This window comes from Piliocolobus tephrosceles, chromosome 4 (genome assembly GCF_002776525.5).
Source record: "Piliocolobus tephrosceles isolate RC106 chromosome 4, ASM277652v3, whole genome shotgun sequence".
In the NCBI taxonomy this organism is placed as follows: domain Eukaryota; kingdom Metazoa; phylum Chordata; class Mammalia; order Primates; family Cercopithecidae; genus Piliocolobus; species Piliocolobus tephrosceles.
Genome location: NC_045437.1, coordinates 133,244,398 through 133,263,208, shown reverse-complemented (window position 1 = coordinate 133,263,208; position 18,811 = coordinate 133,244,398). Strand labels below are relative to the sequence as shown.

General features: G+C 42.8%; 1 protein-coding gene across 8 annotated transcripts in view; it reads left to right on the top strand.

The window, feature by feature from the left end:
• Positions 1 to 18,811, top strand: part of CYFIP2 (cytoplasmic FMR1 interacting protein 2) — a 145,191-nt gene that overhangs the window by 117,743 nt on the left and 8,637 nt on the right. For all 8 annotated transcript variants that reach the window (XM_023218793.2, XM_023218797.2, XM_023218794.2 and 5 more), the window contains exons 27-28: positions 14,058 to 14,130; positions 14,735 to 14,829. In XM_023218793.2, coding sequence (XP_023074561.1) covers positions 14,058 to 14,130; positions 14,735 to 14,829 — 168 coding nt within the window. The remainder of the gene's footprint in view (positions 1 to 14,057; positions 14,131 to 14,734; positions 14,830 to 18,811) is intronic.

Below are 18,811 nucleotides of genomic sequence, written 5' to 3'. Positions count from 1 at the left end.
CATCACGCCCAGCTAATTTTTGTATTTATTTAGTAGAGACGAGGCTTCACCACGTTGGCCAGGCTGGTCTTGAACACCTGACCTTATGATCCACCTGCCTCGGCATCCCAAAGTGCTGGGATTACAGGCTTGAGCCACCAGGCCCACCCTGATCTTTAGAAGGCCCCACTCAAATGGGGTTGCTGAGATGTGCTGGGAGAAAGAGCATGCTCTGAGAGCTGATACTTTAGTGAATATTCATTTATCAAGTAATTTTGAGGAGTAGGATGCTCGTTTTAAAAAGGATGTAGGATAACTAAAAATAGGCCCAAAAAATCCAGATAGAAGCTTTGTACTGCACATGGGAAGATGCTAATAGTATATACTAAATGATAAAAATAGATCACAGAAGAGTAGGTATATTCTGTTCTTATTTTAAAATATATGCTGAAATGGTATGTGCAGAGAAGAACTTGGCAGTTCAAACTCTGGAAAAGGCTATTAGCAGTGGTGACTCCTGGGTGGTGGAGTTATACGTTTTTTCCTCCTTTAAAAAGTTTATCTGCATTTTCTAATTTTTTGAAAGTGAACATAAAGATAGCCAATAAAAAAAAGAGGCTAGAGTGGCAATCATTAAAATGTATCTAAAGTTAGTAATTTTCCAGAGGACAGTCTTTGCTTAGGGGCTAAATTAAGTATTTGGTGCACTCCCAGAAGAAAATGACAAATTTCAAGTCAAATACCACATGTAAGGTAACTAGATTATTAATGATGATGGTCACTGGAAATCAAGAACAGCAGATTTGTAGTTTGAATGCCACTGCCCCCTTCGAGTTCACCACGGCTGTCGATCGACCCTGCTGCACTGAGTTGGTGTCAGAATCCTCTCCAAAAGCCACTGCTGCCTCTCAATAGTGGTTGATATATGAGGTGACCCCAGGGCCATCACTAGGACACATGTTGCCTTCAGGAAATCATAAAAAGGTATCCTTCCTCAAGACATTTCACCTCTTTCTTTTTACATATATTTTTAAAGAATAACATCTGCTAGAAAGTGATTATAAACAATCTCTGATTTCTGCAGTGTGCTTGGCATTCCGTAGGATGTGATGCCCTTGGATACGGATACTATACTTGCTACATAAACGATACCCAGCAGCCTTGGGTGATAAATTCCTCCCATCCCCCCAAAATAAGCACAAACCCTGACAAGATGGTATCATTGTCTCCCAGCAAAAGCAGCAATGATCTGAGACCCCTGGAAACTGCCTGTTCTTCCAGCATTCCAGGTGCTGGCATTTGTCCTGCTTTGGTATCTGGGCAGCGGCTTTCCTCCCAAAATGCCCACTTCCACCTGGTCAGATGCACAGTCCTGTACAGCAAGGCAATGCAGCAAAGCCCAGGACACTAACTGGATAGGGCTCACCAGTCAGCTGTTCGTTTTTCAAGGCAGCATGGGGAAAGGAGGACTGGGGGTCTCTGTTCCAATTAAATTGCGAACTTAATTCATTTTTATTTCCAGTCTGTGAATTTGCTGATTGCACATTCCAGTCACTTGTAAAAAAACACAGTTAGTTCCTGGGGTCTTTGCTGATGCATCGACTGCATTGCAAGCCCAGCCTCTCCCTCCCAGCACCATTATGGTTCTGAAGGAGACTCATTCTAGGGGACAGAGTCTGCTGCCTAATGATGAGTAACGGAAACTCATGCTGGGGACATTTACTACCCAGAACATTCTAAGTGACCACTTGGAGTTTTAAAATCAGCATTCCCAACTTGAGACTTGTTAAAGAAACCCAGGAATCCTCATGCCTTTGTCTCATCTAGGACTATAAGACTCAGCAAGTAGAACACAGTGAGATTGATATTAAAGAAGGTGATTGCCTGGTAGGCCGGATGGCCACTTGGAGATAAGAGCAGGCCTTTGGCAGCAAGACAATCCTGAAAGGCCGTAGCTCTGGTTTATCACCCGTTTCTTCATTTAATAAGAAATATCACTCTATTTACTTATACTCTGCCTGTGTCCAAAGGAAGACACCATGCCTATCAAATAACTGGTGTCATTAAGTCTGGAGACTCTTACACGGAATGAGACCAAGGGGAAGGGCAGGGTGAGTTGCATGAGGCTCTCTCAGCCTGATTTCCGGTTGATTTCCATGGTCTCCACTGGAAACCATATATCTTTGAATTCAGAAATCTTGGGTTCAAGTCTTGCCTCTATACTGTATAGCTATGAGACTCTGTTATATTCTCTAAGCCTAGCTTGTACAATCCATGGCCCAAGACGACTTTGAATGCAGCCTGACCTAAACTCATAAATTTTCTTAAAACATTATGAGATTTTTGTTTTGTTTTGTTTTGTTTTGTTTTGTTTTTTAGCTCATCAGCTGTCATTAGTGTATTTTATTTTTATGTGTGGCCCAAGACAATTCTTCTTCCAGTATGGCCCAGGGAAGCCAAAAGGTGGGACACTCCTTCTCTAAGCCTTAGTTTCCACACCTGAAAAGTGCTGGGACTAAGGAGCTACCTCACAGAGTTCTTAGTGTTAAATGAGGTAATGAATGCAAAGTCCCCCATGTTTAAGAAGCAGGTCCTCAGTTACCAAGAGCCCCCCTTCCTCCTCTTGCCATGAGCAAAGAGACTTGAATCAGCCTTTTTTCTAAGCCGCGTAAGAACTGAAAGCCTGGCTCACTGACTGCCCATAGCACTGTGGCCCACACTCCTCACAAGCCCAAGCCAAGGATGCCCTACTCCTTTCCTATCAGCTACCTCATTTTATCCCTGATTTCATCCTCCTTCTGAATGGGATGGCACCCTTCCTCACAGTTCAAAACCCTGCCCCTCCTCTCAGGCCCATCTCACAGCCATCATTTCCTCATCCTCCCCAAACCACTGGTCCTTTTAATCAACACACATTTTATCAAATGCCTTTCTCTGTGAGGAACTTGATGGTGTTTCTCTCTTTTCTCAGTCTCCAAAGCCCTTTGTCAGCAGCTTCTCCTATTGAACCCAGTTGATTCTGTTTTATTTCTCAGTCATGGGTGTCCTTGGATCTCTTTTCCACTAGATGGTAAACTTCATTGAAATCTCATTTTTATAGAGAGCTCTACCTGTTATAGCGTTTCCCGCAGCATCCAGGCCCCTCCCTGGCTCCATGGAGCGTGTCATCTTCATCTCTGTGCCTTTGGGTTGTCTGCCAGATCACAGAGCAAGCACTCAAGAGATATCTGGTGACCTAAAGAAAGGAATAAAGAGGTAGCAGCAAATGCAGAGAAGTGGCATCTTCCCTATTCCTGACTTGAAAGGTGTCTTTTTATCCCTGCGTAGGCTGTATGCTAGTAGACATGGAAATGTTCAGAATCTATGTCTTCCCTTGAACTCAAGGAGCACTTTGTGCTTTCTTTCTCTTGGGTCTCATATAATCAGAGGAACTCAAGTCTCCGGAAGGGTCTTGGTCACCCTGAGAAGCACCCACTCATGCAAACCTGGCGCAGTTCCTTTCCCCTGGGGTCAGCCTCCATCCCATGCTGACTTCCAAGTTCAGCTCTACTCCACAGACTCTTCAGGGCCCAGGCCTCACATCCAGTTGCCTTTTAGATATCTTCTTTTCCATGTCCACACACATCAGAAATTTACCTTGCCTGAATCTGACCTTGGCTTCCTCCTGCCTGCAGCCTCACTGCGTCCTCTGACTCCACGAACGGCACCATCATCATACAGGTGCAGTGTGCAGGGGTCCTTTTCCTCCTGTCCTGATGTCCAGTCATCAGGTCTGCGGCCTCTGCTCACTTCCTTCCATCTCTTTTGCCACTTACTCCTGGCCCTGCTTTCTCCAGCTTGGGCTCTTCCAACACCCACTTTGCTCTCCCCAATCCTTTCTCTCCCTTGCAACCAGAAGGTGAAACTGCAGCTCTGCCATTTCCCGGATGAAAACCATCAGGATAATATCCAGAAATCTAAGTGAGACTTAGAAGATTCTTCCCAAACCACTCCTGCCCACCCCTCCTTCCTGTCTCATATCACTTTCCTCCAGCACTGAAAGCTTCAGTCTACCTTGGCTCTCAGCCCTGCCTCTTGCTTTGAGGCCTTGGCAGGTACTATTCCCCCTTAGCTGTCCATCACTCACCCCTGGTTCCAAGTTAGCGTCCTTCTTCAGAAATCCTTCCCTATCATCCTCCCCAAAGGTCTGGACTGGTTGCTCCTCTTTGCATCCCCATAAACCCCAGGCACACCCCAATTGTAGCACTTATTAGAATTGCCCATTCACTTGCTTTTGTCATCATCTTGGTAAGTGTTGTGCATCTGGTCTCCCTCACCTACTCCAGCACCTTGCAGAAAGCCTTGTGCTTATTGTTTGCTATATAAATGGAAGAATTACTTAATCTCTGGCTCAGGCTCTATTCAAGTCAGAATGAGTCTTCAGAATTTGGTACCACCTTGTTGGGTATCTAGATCCTATTATACACATGTTCTCTACATTCTTGCTGGCCTCGCTTATCAGGCCAACAAGAAAAATATAGAGAACGTGCAGGTCCTACACACGGGTGGTCCCTCAAGAAGATTCTCTCTTAATCAATGTTTGCATGACATGTGGGTCAATGTCCTGGTCCTCCATCAGAAGCTCAGATTTCAGGACCCTGGGCTAGATTAGACAGCCCAATCTGCAGATGGCTTAGTGGAAGCCCTGAATGAGTAAGAGCTCTGGTAAGTTTTTAAAAAGCAAAGGCACTGTGGACTGGAGGGGCTTGGAACACTCCTACAAGGTAAAACTTAAATGGGGATTTATGGGATGGATAAAACTGGGTAGAAAACTTTGGGTAGGGGTAAGAGGGTCAGGGAAGAAGGAATTTGTGGGTACAAATTGACGTGAGTGGTCTAATTATAGACTTGGAAACACATCAGCAGATTTATAAAAAGTAGTCCATCTGCAAAGAAATTATTTAAACCAATTCAGGGTTGAGGCTACCTCTGCAAGTTGGGAATAAAGGTATCAGTAATTTCCTATTTCTTGCACAGAAGAAGGTAGCTCAGACTCTTCTTCCTCAAACTGCATATATACCACAGTTTAAGTTTAAAGAATGTTAGTTGCTATAACCAAAAACCCAATAAGTCAACAAATGAAACGAGCCTGTCAGATACGAGTGAGGCTGAAGTTTCTTAGGTGTTAAGATAAGTGATTTTCTATTTCTATTTTTGGTAACTTTGCCATTTAATGACATGTATATATAATGAAGGGGGAAAGTCAAGCTTCCCAAGACGTTGGCTGCTTTGGCTGCCATGGAAAAACAATGTGTGTCGAAGTGGAGTGGCCCTGGATCTAAATGTCAGCCTTACTGCTTATTTAAGCATCTGTGTGGGGACCTAGTTAGGAAAGTTCACCTTACTCCACAGGATGGGGACAGTGAGCCCTATCTCACAGGGCTGTCCAGAAGCATACAGCAGGCGACTGACATAAAACAGCTAGCTCATTAGTTAGTGCTCAGTAATGTTCATTGCCTTTTCTTCTCTTAAGACAAAAATGGTTGTATTTTACAGACTCTTGGTTCTAAAGACTTGGAGACCATTTAATCCAGCCTCTTCATTTTGTTCAAGTTGTTAATTGCACACTATAACTTAATTCCATTAAGTTCTTCATTGCACATTATAACAAATCAAATACTACAGATGAGCTTTTAAAGAAGAGCATCCTACTTGGCTCTACTGCACTTCTGCCCACCTGTATTCCCAATTCCCTGGGCAGTCTGTCCTCATCGCTTCTGTTTCCAGTTCTTCCAGTCACCTCCATAACACTCATGAGGGTAACCTATTTCTTAATTAGCAACTTTAGACAATACTGACTCCCTACTTGGAAAGATGAGATTTTATCTCATTTATCTCTCTCCCTCTCAACATTTGATTATATTACTGCTTCTGTTGTTTTCCCTTGTAATCATAGATAATATACTTACACCTCTATTGCCGCTTTTGCTAACATGATTTAGTATCTTGACTCCTTTCCATGAAAAGACAAAAGACTGAGGAAATTACCACCCCTGGTACCCCCACTTCCTGCCTCTTGTCAGCTTCACTTTTACTTCATCACCACTGTATTTTTTATAATACTTGTCTTTTGTTCTGCATCTGTCATGTCCTTAAGTGTAGCCTAAAACAAAAACTATTTTCATTAAACCTATGCAAATATTTTTTCTTTTTTGTTTTTTTGAGACAGAGTCTCACTTTGTCACCCAGGCTGGAGTACAGTGGCTCAGTATCGGCTCACTGCAACCTCCACCTCCTAGGTTCAAGCAATTCTCCTGCCTCAGCCTCCCAAGTAGCTAGGACTACAGGTATGTGCCACCATGCCCAGCTAATTTTTATATTTTTAGTACAGACGGGATTTCACCATGTTGGCTGGGCTGGTCTCAAACTCGTGACCTCAGGTGATCCACCCACCTTGGCCTCCCAAAGTGCTGGGATGACAGACATGAGCCACCATGCCTGTCCCCTGTGCAAATATTTTTCTTTGCTGGATCAAGTGGCATGCTAGGATTTCATTTCCTTTCCCCTCCGATTCCAGCAACAAGACTCCAAAAGCTCTTTACTTTCAAGTTGGGAAAAAGTAGTTGCTTTCAGGGTTCTTTTTTTCAAGTTAATTTTTTAAAGTAATATAGGTTCAATGTAGAAAACTTAGTAAATGTATACAAGTAGAAAAAAAAAAGGGAAAGTGGGAAAGAAAATTAACCCACTACCTGGACAACTCTTAAAACCACTTCATATAGTTCATAGAGTAATCAATAAAATTGAAGAGATAATACTCCCTTTGTTATTACAATAAGGAGAAACACATAGGCCCCAAATAAGAGAGATTATATTCTAAGGCTAAACTTCCTTACATGCTGGGACTTTTCAACTTTAATTCTACATACTTATTGAGCATTTATTATATATTAGGCACCGTGCTCACTATTGGAAATAAGATGTGGTCAAAGATAGACATTATCTCTAACTTTCATGGAGGTTAAATTTCAGTGGTGGGGGAGTAGACATTTATGAACTAGTCACGTATGGGAATGTGTAATATAGATTGAGTTAAGATGCTGGAAAGGAAGAGAACTCAGTTCTTTGAGGACATTTAATAAAGGAACCTACATGAGCAGGGAGGCACTGGGGTCAGGGAAGTGTTCCTAAAAGGAACGATGCTTAAATTGCGATCTGAACGAACGGGAGTTTGCTAAGCAAAGAGAGTAAGGGAGAAGAGATGGATTAGACAGCATTCCAGAGACAGGGAAGATTCTGTGATGGGCACACAGACAGCATGTTTGAATAACAAACAGCTCCTATGGCTGAAACAGTCAGAGTGGAGTGGGAAGGAGGGAGCTGAGTGGAGAGAGAACCAAGCCTGGGTGGTCTTCACAGGCCACAGCAAGGAGCCTTTCCAGCAGGTCATGGCTTGATGGGTTCCTAGGCAGAGTGGATGGCCTAGTGTGGATCCTTTAAGATAAGGATCAGACAAGAGCGAGGTCAGCCTCGCCTGGGCTTCCACAATGGAAGCTTGTTTGTATCCCTTACACAGGCCTTTGTGTGCTCCAAAATGGATGTTTTTATCAGTCACAATGATCTGAGCTTGAATGCCAAACAAACACCTTCCACAAAAGGTGTTGCAGAGTGTGTAGCCACCTCATCATGAAAATAGCCACATAGCTCAAATCCTGGGACCTTCTAAGGCAAATGCTTTTCCATCCCTTAAGAAATTGCATCCTTCTGTTTCTCACCTTCATTGATAAATGACATTACGAAGCACACACAGAAGTTTGCCAGCAGGAAGCACCCCCAAAGAACCTCTGGTCCTGCAGTTTCAGTTTGCATTGGGGTGGCAGGGGCGTTGAAGGGGGTAAGTAGAACACTGTCTCCCCAGAAGAAATCTGAAGAAGCTCATCATGTAAAATGAACAAAACAGCAGCATTACTCTTGCAGAGAACCAGAGTTCTCTTCCCCTTCCTCTATCCCCTAAGACGGCTGCCCACACCTCTTTACACATGTTAACAAAACAGAAAGTTGATAGTTCACGCAATGGCCAGCTTCCAGTAATAAGACATTTCTAGGAACAACTCAAATGTTTGGAAAAGTGAAAGATGATAACACTTGGCAGTGGGGCTATGTATACCAGTCCTCTGGAACAACTTCAATAGCTCCTTGGTACACTTAAAATTCACACTTAGCCCCATGCCTACGAGGCCCCACCTGATCTGGTCTCTCCCTACCTTTAGGGCCTCCTGCCGTATGTACTGAGTCTCTTCAACACTACACCCTAACTCGTTCCCTGCCCCAGGGCCTTTGTACTGGACCACCCTTACCTCATATTTACATGGCTAGATCCCTTGCTTCATTCCATTCTCTAATCAAATGTCACCAACTCATTCCATTCTCTATTCAAATGTCACCAACTCAAACATCTCTCAAAAAAAAAAAGGTTTTGTTTTTGTTTTTGTTTTGAGAGAGAGTCTAGTTCTGTGGCCCAGGCTGCAGTGCAGTGGTGCAATCTCAGCTCACTGCAACTTCCACCTCCCAGGTTCAAGCAATTCTACCTCAGCCTCCCAAGGAGCTGGGATTATAGGCATGCACCACCAAGCTCGGCTAATTTTTTGTATTTTAGTAGAGACGAGGTTTCACCCTGTCGGCCCCAGGGTGGTCTCCAACTCCTGAGCTCAGGCATTCGTCCCACCTCAGCCTCCCAAAGTGCTTACAGGCGTAAGCCACCACACTTGGCCAAAAAGATCCTTTTTTTTTGAGACGGAGTCTGGCTCTGTCACCCAGGCTGGAGTGCAGTGGCCGGATCTCAGCTCACTGCAAGCTCCTCCTCTCGGGTTTACGCCATTCTCCTGCCTCAGCCTCCGGCGTAGCTGGGACTACAGGTGCCCACCACCTTGCCCGGCTAGTTTTTTGTATTTTTTAGTAGAGACGGGGTTTCACCGTGTTAGCCAGGATGATCTCGATCTCCTGACCTCGTGATCCACCCGTCTCGGCCTCCCAAAGTGCTGGGATTACAGGCTTGAGCCACCGCGCCCGGCCAAAAAGATCCTTTCTAACTACCTTGTAGTAGTCCCTTCCCAAACCTGTCACTGTCTAGCATATTACCCTGAAATTTTCTGATTTGTTTATACTTGTTTTTATCTGTCTCTGTCAACTAGAACATAAATTCTGTGAGGGCACAGATCTAGTCTAACTTGTTCAGCATCATATCTGCAAAGCCTGCAACAGTGCCTGGTGCTCAATAAATATTTGTTGGATGAATGAATGGATGTAATAGTAGCATTCTCATACTTGGAGGACTGTCATGTAGACAAATTTATTTACTCATGTAAGAAACATTTATAGAGTAACAAATGTTTAGACATTTAATAAATTATTGAGAAACTAATATATGCAGGGGACTGGAGATGAGAGGCAGAAATAGAGATGCCATCCCTACCCTTATGGAGCTCTTAGTGTTGTGGTGGTTGGTGTGGAGAAACGTGCAAAGAATCATACATGAGAATCAGCAGGACAAAGACTAATTGGTCTTCATAGGAAAAAGAAGATGCACCCCAGGGTTTAGGCCTGGGCAGATGAGTTGATTGTGCCATTCTGTGAGCAAGGAACACCAGGTGATGAGAGGGAGAAGGTGGTCAGCTTTAGAAACATTGAGCTGTGGAATATTCAAGTGGGAACATCCAGCAAGGAGTTGGATATCCAGGTCCAGAGCTTTGGAGAAAAGTCTGGATGAAAACACAGGTTTGATTAATAGTGGACAGTGAATGGTGTTTCAGGTCATAGGAGTAGATGAGATAAACCAGGACAATAGAATAAGAAAAAAACAAAACAAAACAAAAAAACATTTAAGGGATGATCAGAGATAACATCTGCAAAGATGCTAAAAAGGAGAAGCCAAAATGGTGGAAACAAAGGCACACCTCGTCATAGGAGCGGAGGAGGACAGTGCCTAATACTTTAGAGACACCACATAGGATGAAGACTGAAAGGTATGCATTGAACTTGGTGACAGTGCAGTCCTTGGTAATCTCTGCTAGAGACATTGTCATGGCATGGTATGACTAGGCATGATATTTCTGTTTGCTGAGGAAGGACCTGAAGACTAGGAAATGGAGAGAGATGTAGAAAACTCTTACAAAGTGCCTGACCCTGAGGGGAAGAATAGAGATAAAAAAGCTAAAGATACTAGCTTGAAAAATACATTCAGTGATACTCTAAAGAACAGAACAAGGATCTAGAGTGGAAACTATTGGGAAGCAGCCTTGGCTCAATACCCAACTAAACTTTCTAACCATTAGAGTTGTTCAAAAGTGGATTGGGCTGCCTCCAGAAGAAATGAACTCTTGATTGCTGGAGTTATGGAAGAATACCCGGAATGTTTTATTAGCAAAGAATAAAGGTATCAAATCAGTAATCTAGGCCTCCACTTTAAGAAGCCAGAGCAATGGCCAGGTGCAGTGGCACGTGCCTATAATCCCAGCACTTTGGGAGGTCAAGGCAGGAGGATTGCTTGAGCCCAGTAGTTTGAGACCAGTCTAGGCAACACAGTGAGACTCCCCATCCCTATTCTTTATTTCAATTATTTAAAAAATAGGAAACTAGAGAAATAAGAGCAAGTTAAACTTAATGCAGGCTGAAGAAAAGATATGAATTAGTAAGGAACAGAAACCAGTAACATTGAGGCTGGGTGTGGTGGCTCATGCCTGTAATCCCAGCACTTTTGAGAAGCAAAGGCAGGCAGACAGTTTGAGCCCAGGAGTTCAAGACCAGCCTGGGCAACATGGTGAGACCCCCATCTCTACAAAAGATACAAAACTTAGCTGGGTGTGGTGGTGTGTACCTATAGTCCCAGCCACTTGGGAGACTGAGGTGGAAGGATCAACTGAGTCCTGGGAGGCTGAGGTTGCAGTGAGTCATGTTCATGCCACTGCACTCCAGCCTGGGCAACAGAATGAGACCTTGTCTCAAAACCAAAAAAAAAGAAAAAAGAAACCAGTAACGTTGAAACTAAAAATTGGTTTTATGAGGAGAAAAAAATCATTAACACATGATTTTTTCATGTGTTCATGATAAACCTCTAGCCAAGAAAAAAAAAAAAAAGACACAAATGACCAGGAATGAAAGAGGGACATTACTACAGAACCCACAAAAATTAAAAGGACAATAAAAATGTTCTAAAGACAAATATGTAATATACCCATAAATTAAACTTAAATGAAAGGAGCTAATTCCTTAAGAGACACAAACCACCAAAACTCACTTAAGAAAAATTGGTAAGCTGAATAGTACTGTATCTATTAAAGAAGTATCATTCCTACTTATAAAAAAAAAATTCCAACAAAGAAAACTCCTAACCCTGTCTCTACAAAAAAAATTAGCCAGGTTGGTGGCACATACCTGTAGTCCCAGCTATTCAGGAGGCTGAAATGGGAGGATCACCTGAACCCAGAAGGTCAAGGCTAGTGAGCCATGATTACACTATTGCATTCTAGCCCAGGCGAGGAAGCAAGACCCCGTCTAAAAAAAAAACAAAAGCAAAAAACCCACACCAGATGCTGATGGTTTCACTTGTGAATTCCATCAAACATATAAGGAGGAAATAGTACCAATTCTACATGATCGCCTCTGAAACTGCCCAGCGAGTTCACCTTGCCCACTGCCCAGAGAGCCCATTTATCCAGACAGGAGAATTGCAGTGGACAAAGAGTAATGCATACAGAGCTGGCTGTGCAGGAGACTGAAGTTTCATTATTTTCATTATTACTAAAATTAGTCTCCTCGAGCATTCGGGAATCAGTTTTTAAAGATAATTTGACAGGTAGGAGCTTAGCAAGTGTGGAGTGCTGATTGGTCAGGTTGGAGATGGAATCATAGAGGGTCAAAGTGAGTTTCTCTTGCTGTTTTCTATTCCTGGGTGAGATAGCAGAACTCATTGAGCCAGATTACCAGTCTGGATGGTGTCAGTTGATCCACTAGAGTGCAAGGTCTGCAAAATATCTCAAGCACTGATCTTAGGTTTTATAATAGTGATTGTTATCCCCAGGGGCTATTGGGGAGTTTCAGACTCTTGAAGCCAGAGGCTGCATGACCCCTAAACTGTAATTTCTAATCTTGTAGCTAATTTGTTAGTCCTGCAAAGGCGGACTGGTCCTCAGGCAAGAAGGGGGTCTTTTCAGGATAGGGCTACGATCAATTTTGTGTCAGAGACAAACCATGAACTGAATTCCTTCCCCAAGTTAGTTCGGCCTATGCCCAGGAATGAACAAGAACAGTTTCAAGGTTAGAAGCAAAATGAGGTTCGTTAGGTCTGATTTCTTTTACTGTCATAATTTCCCCTGTTATAATTTTGGAAAGAGGGTTTTATCTCCAAAAAATGCAAAAGGGGAACTCTCCCCATCTTCTGAGGTCAACATTACCCTAATACCAAAACCTAAGGCATTTGAAAATAAAACTACAAATCAGTATCCCTCATGAATACAGAGCAAAAATCCTCAACAAAATGTTAGCAAATAAAATCAAGCAGTACATCAAAAGGACAATATATCATAATTGAGTTTGTTTATTTCGGCTATGCAAGGCTGATTCATCATTCAAAAATCATCCAGTGTAATCCACCATGTGAATATGAAAGATTAGCCTGAATGATCAATAAGCAAAGTTTTCAGGTTATATAATGAATCAAAGAATCTAAGCTTAGACATAGCAATGAAGACCAGGTTGTGAGATTTACTAGAAAGGAGAGAAACAAACACCTCACTTAAAAAAGGAGGAAAGGGCCATGCACGGTGGCTCACACCTGTAATCCCAGCACTTGGGGAGGCCAAGGCAGGCAGATCACCTGAGGTCAGGAGTTTGAGACCAGCCTGGCCAACATGGCAAAATCCCATCTCTACTAAAAATACAAAAATTAGCCAGGCATGAAGGCGAGCACCTGTAGTCCCAGCTACTCAGGAGGCTGAGGCAGAGGCTGCATTGAGCCAAGTCTGGGCAACAGAATGAGACTCTGTTTCACCAAAAAAAAAAAAAAAAAAAAAAAAAGTTGAGGGAAGGTTTCCCCTCTGGATAAGAAACTGAGAATGACAGATCAGGCTCCTGTGAAGGGACTGCAGAGTGTTCTTCCTCTGGTAGCCTCATTTCAAGGACTGATCTGCAGTTATACAGGAGTTGGGGTTCCCCTCTTGAACAACTGGCCTTTCAGAGTCCTGAATTGGTGATGTTCCATCCATGCCTGGGGTAGAGGAAGGCAAGGACACCTGCAATCTTGATTTTCTCAGATGCTTAGAATCCCAAAGTGTCAGAGTTTGAAATGGAGCCTGGATCCTACCTAATCCAAGTGCGCAGAGTTGAAGAGAAAACAAACCCCAGTAGAGGATGGCTTCTCCAGACTCCTTCCCTCCCCTTTGTTCTGATATCCAGGGATTGTGAGCTTATCCCAGGACAGTAAGCCCATGAGACCCTATCTCCTGTCTTGCCCTAACCAAGCTTCCCCTCCAACCATTGTATGTTTGCTTTTAAGTTTAGCTTTACACATAACAAGTCACCATCGAAACCAATCTGGCCTGGGTTCTCGTCCCTCTTTTCTTGTTAGTTGATGTCTGGTGTGCAGAAAACCAGTCAGACATAGGCCTTTCACAGAGTCATCCTAGATTTGTAGACTGAAGACTGACCTAGCCACCTGCCTTGAGCCTACAGACCTCACAACCAAACAGACACAGACTAAGACCCATCATCTGTTTGATTCTGTGTAATCCATCCTAATTCAACAAATTCCTTATAAGATTATAGTAAAAATGTATTGAGCTCTCATTATGTATCTGTGACTATGCCACAAGGTTATGCATTTTCTCATTTGATCCTCACAACCCATTAAAATAGGTACTGTTCTCATCCTCATTTTGCAGATAGATACAGACTTAGAGAGGCTAAGTAACTTGCCCAAGGTCACAGTGAGAAGAGCCAGGATTTGAACCCAGGTCTAGCTAACTCCAGTGCTCAGGTTTTTAGGAATAAAAAATCTTCCTTGTTTAAAATGAAAATTGCTTTCTCTTTCTTTACCCCCATCTCTGCAGTCTCAGGAGGAGGTCTGCGATTTGCTCCATGCTGCACCCTTCCAAAACATCCTGCCTAGAGTCTACATCAAAGGTAAGAAACCACTACAGCAGCTGAATAGCTGACCAGCGTTTGAACCTTATTTTCACTTCCTAATCCCAGTCAACTCAGATCTAGTCAGCAAGGGGGAAGGTTAAAGCTTTGGACACCTGTTGAATAACCACAGAATCACGAATTGGAAGATGAACCCAGCCACCTACATTGAACCTACTGACCACATGACCGACTAGACAGACTCTGAAACCTGTTATCTTTGATTCTGTCATTCATTCTAATTCTTCAACAAATTCCTTGTAAGATTACAGAAATGACACTCCAGGCCCTGTCCCTTGTTCCTTCTAAAATATCTCTAGTATAGTGGTATCTAGGCTTGGAATTTAAATATATATATATTAATATATTAAACCACTAAACTAGAGATATTCTAGAAGGCAGACGATTCCATTGTTGGACAAATCATAGAACATTTTTCCTTGTAAACACTATTCACACTTTCCAGAACGAAGGAGAGCAGTGCCACACACTCCATCCCATTTTTGGAATGCAGATACATCATCAGGTCCTCTGAGAGTTTTTCCTTCCCCGGTTGCCCCATGTGCCCTGAGTCTCATTTTCTGCTCTGTGACTCCTTTTGCAGAAGGGGAGCGCCTGGAAGTCCGGATGAAACGTCTGGAAGCCAAGTATGCCCCACTCCACCTGGTCCCTCTGATCGAGCGGCTGGGGACTCCTCAGGTACCAATCTGATATGATGAATGGGCTCTGATCACTGACAGGAACTTGAAAGCATTCAACCAAACCCCCTCGTTGTACAGGTCAGAAAACTGAGGCTCAGAGAAGGGAAGAGAATGTCCAATACCCCAAAACTGGTTAATAGCAACAGCAGGTCTGGAATGAGATTTGCTGACTCTCAGGCCTGCGTGTTTCTTCCATACCTTGTATTGTATATCTTGCCAACAAGTCCTCTGCTTATTTAAACAAGTATCTGCTGTGTCCCTGCTAGATATCAAGAACCTGTTACTTTGTCTCTAAAAGTTGAAACTACACATACTCTGTGAGCCAGCAGTTCACTTCTGGATATTTTTGCTAAAGAAACACTTAAAGGAACACTACATGCTTATGTAACATTGTTAAAGCAAAAACTAGAAACAACCCAAACATCTAATAGTAAAGCATTGATTAAATAAAATGCTAAGTTATTGCATATTACGTATGTACTTAATACATAATGAAAAGGCAAAATTAGATCTTGATGCATCAGTGTGGATAGATCATAAGCACAGTCGATTGGATGAAGCAAGTTGCACTACAGTTCACGCAGGATGATGCATTCTTTTAAATGCACAGAACAAAACCATATAAAACTCTTCTGAAAATGTCTGGAATGATGTCTACCTAGTTTATCATGGTGGCAACCTCTGAAGAGAGATGAGATAGAATAGAGTGGGAGAGAAAGAAGACTTCAGCCTTTTCTGTAGTGTTCTAATAAAGGTGAATGAGCTTATATGTTATTCTGTAATTGTTAAAAACCAGTACTAGTCACGATGAACATCAAGATGAGTAAGACAGGACCCCTGCCTTCAGAGAATTCAGATTATGCAGGGAGCAGGAAGAAAGAGACATGGGGGGAAAGCGGAGAAACAAAAGGCTTGTGCTGTCACATTTCAAGTTGATTTAAGCAAGCTTCACGTTTTATGGGCGCAGGCAGGGGAAGAATTCAGGAAGAAGAGAAACAGGGTATTCTAGTGAGACAAGCTAATGCCAACTGTTTAAGAGATTTAGGATTGAAATTCGCCTTTGAACTTGCATTCCGGCGGTCCTCTCTGGTGTTCTCACCAAGGGCAGAAGGACTCAAATCCTCAGCAGAGGGTAAAAGGTGGCCTCTCTTCTGGCAAAACATGGTAAGTATTTTTGGAGCACGATGCAGAGCCTCATCTGCACAAATGTCACACTGAGGAAGCCACCCCAGCCCAGCCCCCGCATGCCACCAACCTCCTTCTGAAAATGGTGATTAAAAGCTAATGGTGGGGCCGGGCGTAGTGGCTCACACCTGTAATCCCAGCAGTTTGGAAGGCCGAAGCAGGCAGATCACCTCAGGTCAGGAGTTCAAGACCAGCCTGGCCAACATGGTGAAACCCCAACTCTACCAAAAATACAAAAATTAGCCGGGCACGGTGACAGGCACTTGTAATCCCAGGTACTTGGGAGGCTGAGGCAGGAGAATCGCTTGAACCCGGGAGGCAGAGGTTGCAGTTAGCTGAGATCGTGCCACTGCACTCCAGCCTGGGCAACAGAGCGAGACTCCATCTCAAAAAAAAAAAAAAAAAAAGCAGCTAATGGTGGTTGGGTTCTTTAACTCACCACAGAGAGAACTCAGATACTGTAGAGCACACACATTTTCTTTTTTGGCCTGCAGAGGCTAAACAGAGGAGATCCTCTCCAGTGATTTCCTTTTAGGGAGAAAACCCAGTAAGTGACATGTGAATTTGTCTGCTCCCCACTGCTGCTGTCATCCTGCAGGCATCCGCCTCTCGCAGGCATCCCACCTCTCACTCCGAAGTCTGGCATATGTTTCCACTTAGAGGACTGTGAATTCTTTCCCTGTTCTGGTGAACACCATTTCCTTGGGAGTAATAGAAATCTCAGTCTATCAAATGCTGAGTGTTTAACAAACAAAAGCCTAGACATTCTGTGAGACAGGAAGTGCTAGTTTTCTAAGTCCCCCATTCCTCAAGAAATAGTCCAAAACTTAGTCATTCCATGAACCAAAGAAAAGTTAACAAAATATTAACTTCCGAGATGGTTTGGGCACAGGGTACTCGTAAGATATCTAGGAGGTGACAGAGGAAGTCTGCAACATATTTAAAGCTGGGAAGCTTGAGCAGTATTGCATTCTTTGCATTTGTTTGAGACAAATTGAAGTGGCCTGGTTTGTTGCCCCACACTATCATGGAAGAAAAACTTGGGGCTGGGGGAGGTTCAAAGACAGGGATCCTTGTCCCAACTCCACCCCTAAATTATCTAGTGCAAGCCATTTTTCTCAATCTTTATTTTACCATCTATGTAATGAGATCATAGCTGCTTTACCTGCCTTTCTTGATTGTTATGATGAACAAATAATAGAAGCATAAGAATTCAAAAAACATCGAGTTTTTTGAGAAGGAATATTGTTATATATTGTTATATATTCCTTCTCAAAGTTATAGAAAAGGAATATTGAGATTATTTCGGCACAGCTTCACAAATGTTTTCTCTGTCCCCTTGTTAAATTCACATAAGGGCAGAAAGAGAAAAACTCCCCACTGAGGGGAATAGAAAAGAAATGGATAAAAGCTATGTTCAACGCTCCCCTCCCGACATAACACCGGACTGCAAACTGAGGGTATTTGCAGGAAGTGATCTATAAAGCACGTTTTCAAAGCAAAGAGAAAATGACAGACATACCAAAAGACAAGACATGAAAGAAAATTCACAACATAAAAAAATACAATGTTAACACACATGGAAAAGTATCTGGCCTTACCAATAATCAATGAAATGCACATTCAAAGAATGAGGTAAAATTTTTCATCTCAAGTTGACAAAGACTATTTCTGAATGGAATATTATGATGATGATGATGATGATGACAGGATCTTTGCCTGTCACCCAAGCTGGAGTGCAGTGGCGCAATCATAGCTCACTGCAGCCTCAGCCTCCCAGGCCCAAGCAATCTTCCTGCCTCAGCCTCCTGAGAAGCTGGGATGACAGGCACACAACACCATATCTGGATAATTTTTTTATTTTTATAGAGATGAGGTGTCACTATGTTGCCCAGTCTGGGATACAGGAGTATTCATGAGGGTACAAGGAACAGGCTTCACACAGGTGAATGCACACGGATCAACTTTCCTTAAGAATAGTTTGCCACTGTATAGCAGATGCCTTTTAAAATATTTATACTCATTGACTCTTCAGTTAGTAAATATTCATCCTAACAAAATGCTCATTCACAGCTCACAGGATGTTATGTATAAGGATGGTGGGCTGGGCATGGTGGCTCACACCCGGAATCCCAGCACTTTGGGAGGCCAAGGTGGGTGGATCACCTGAGGTCAGGAGTTTGAGACCAGTCTGGCCACCATAGTGAAACTCCATCTCTACTAAAAATACAAAAATTAGCCGGGCATGGTGGCCCATGCCTGTGATCCCAGATACTCAGGAGGCTGAGGCAGGAAAATCACTTGAACCTGGGAGGGGGAGGTTGCAGTGAGCCCAGATTGTGCCACTGCACTCTGGCCTGGGCAGCAGAGTGAGACTCTGTCTCGAAGATTTAAAAAAAAAAAAAAAAAAAAAAAAAAAAAGGATGGTGTCTTTAGAATTGTTCATAATTTTGAGTTTGTTAACAATTTAAGATAACCTAAGTATAAAAGACTAAATGAATTATATTGATAGCCATTAAATGTAGCCATTCCTTTGAAATATTGAAGGAAATGAGTTAAAGTTACTGATATATTAAGAAAAAAAGCAATATAGTAATATGAGTCAAATTGTTAACTATACATGTATACATTCACATACCTAAACAAATCATACGTATTTTAAGAATGCTCATCTCTGGGTAATGAGGTTTATGAAATATTTTTATTTCCCTTAGAACTTTTTTTTTCTCCCCTAACCACTAGACCACCAGGAAAGGACAAACGCTTTTCTTTTTTTTTTTTTTTTTTTTTTTTTT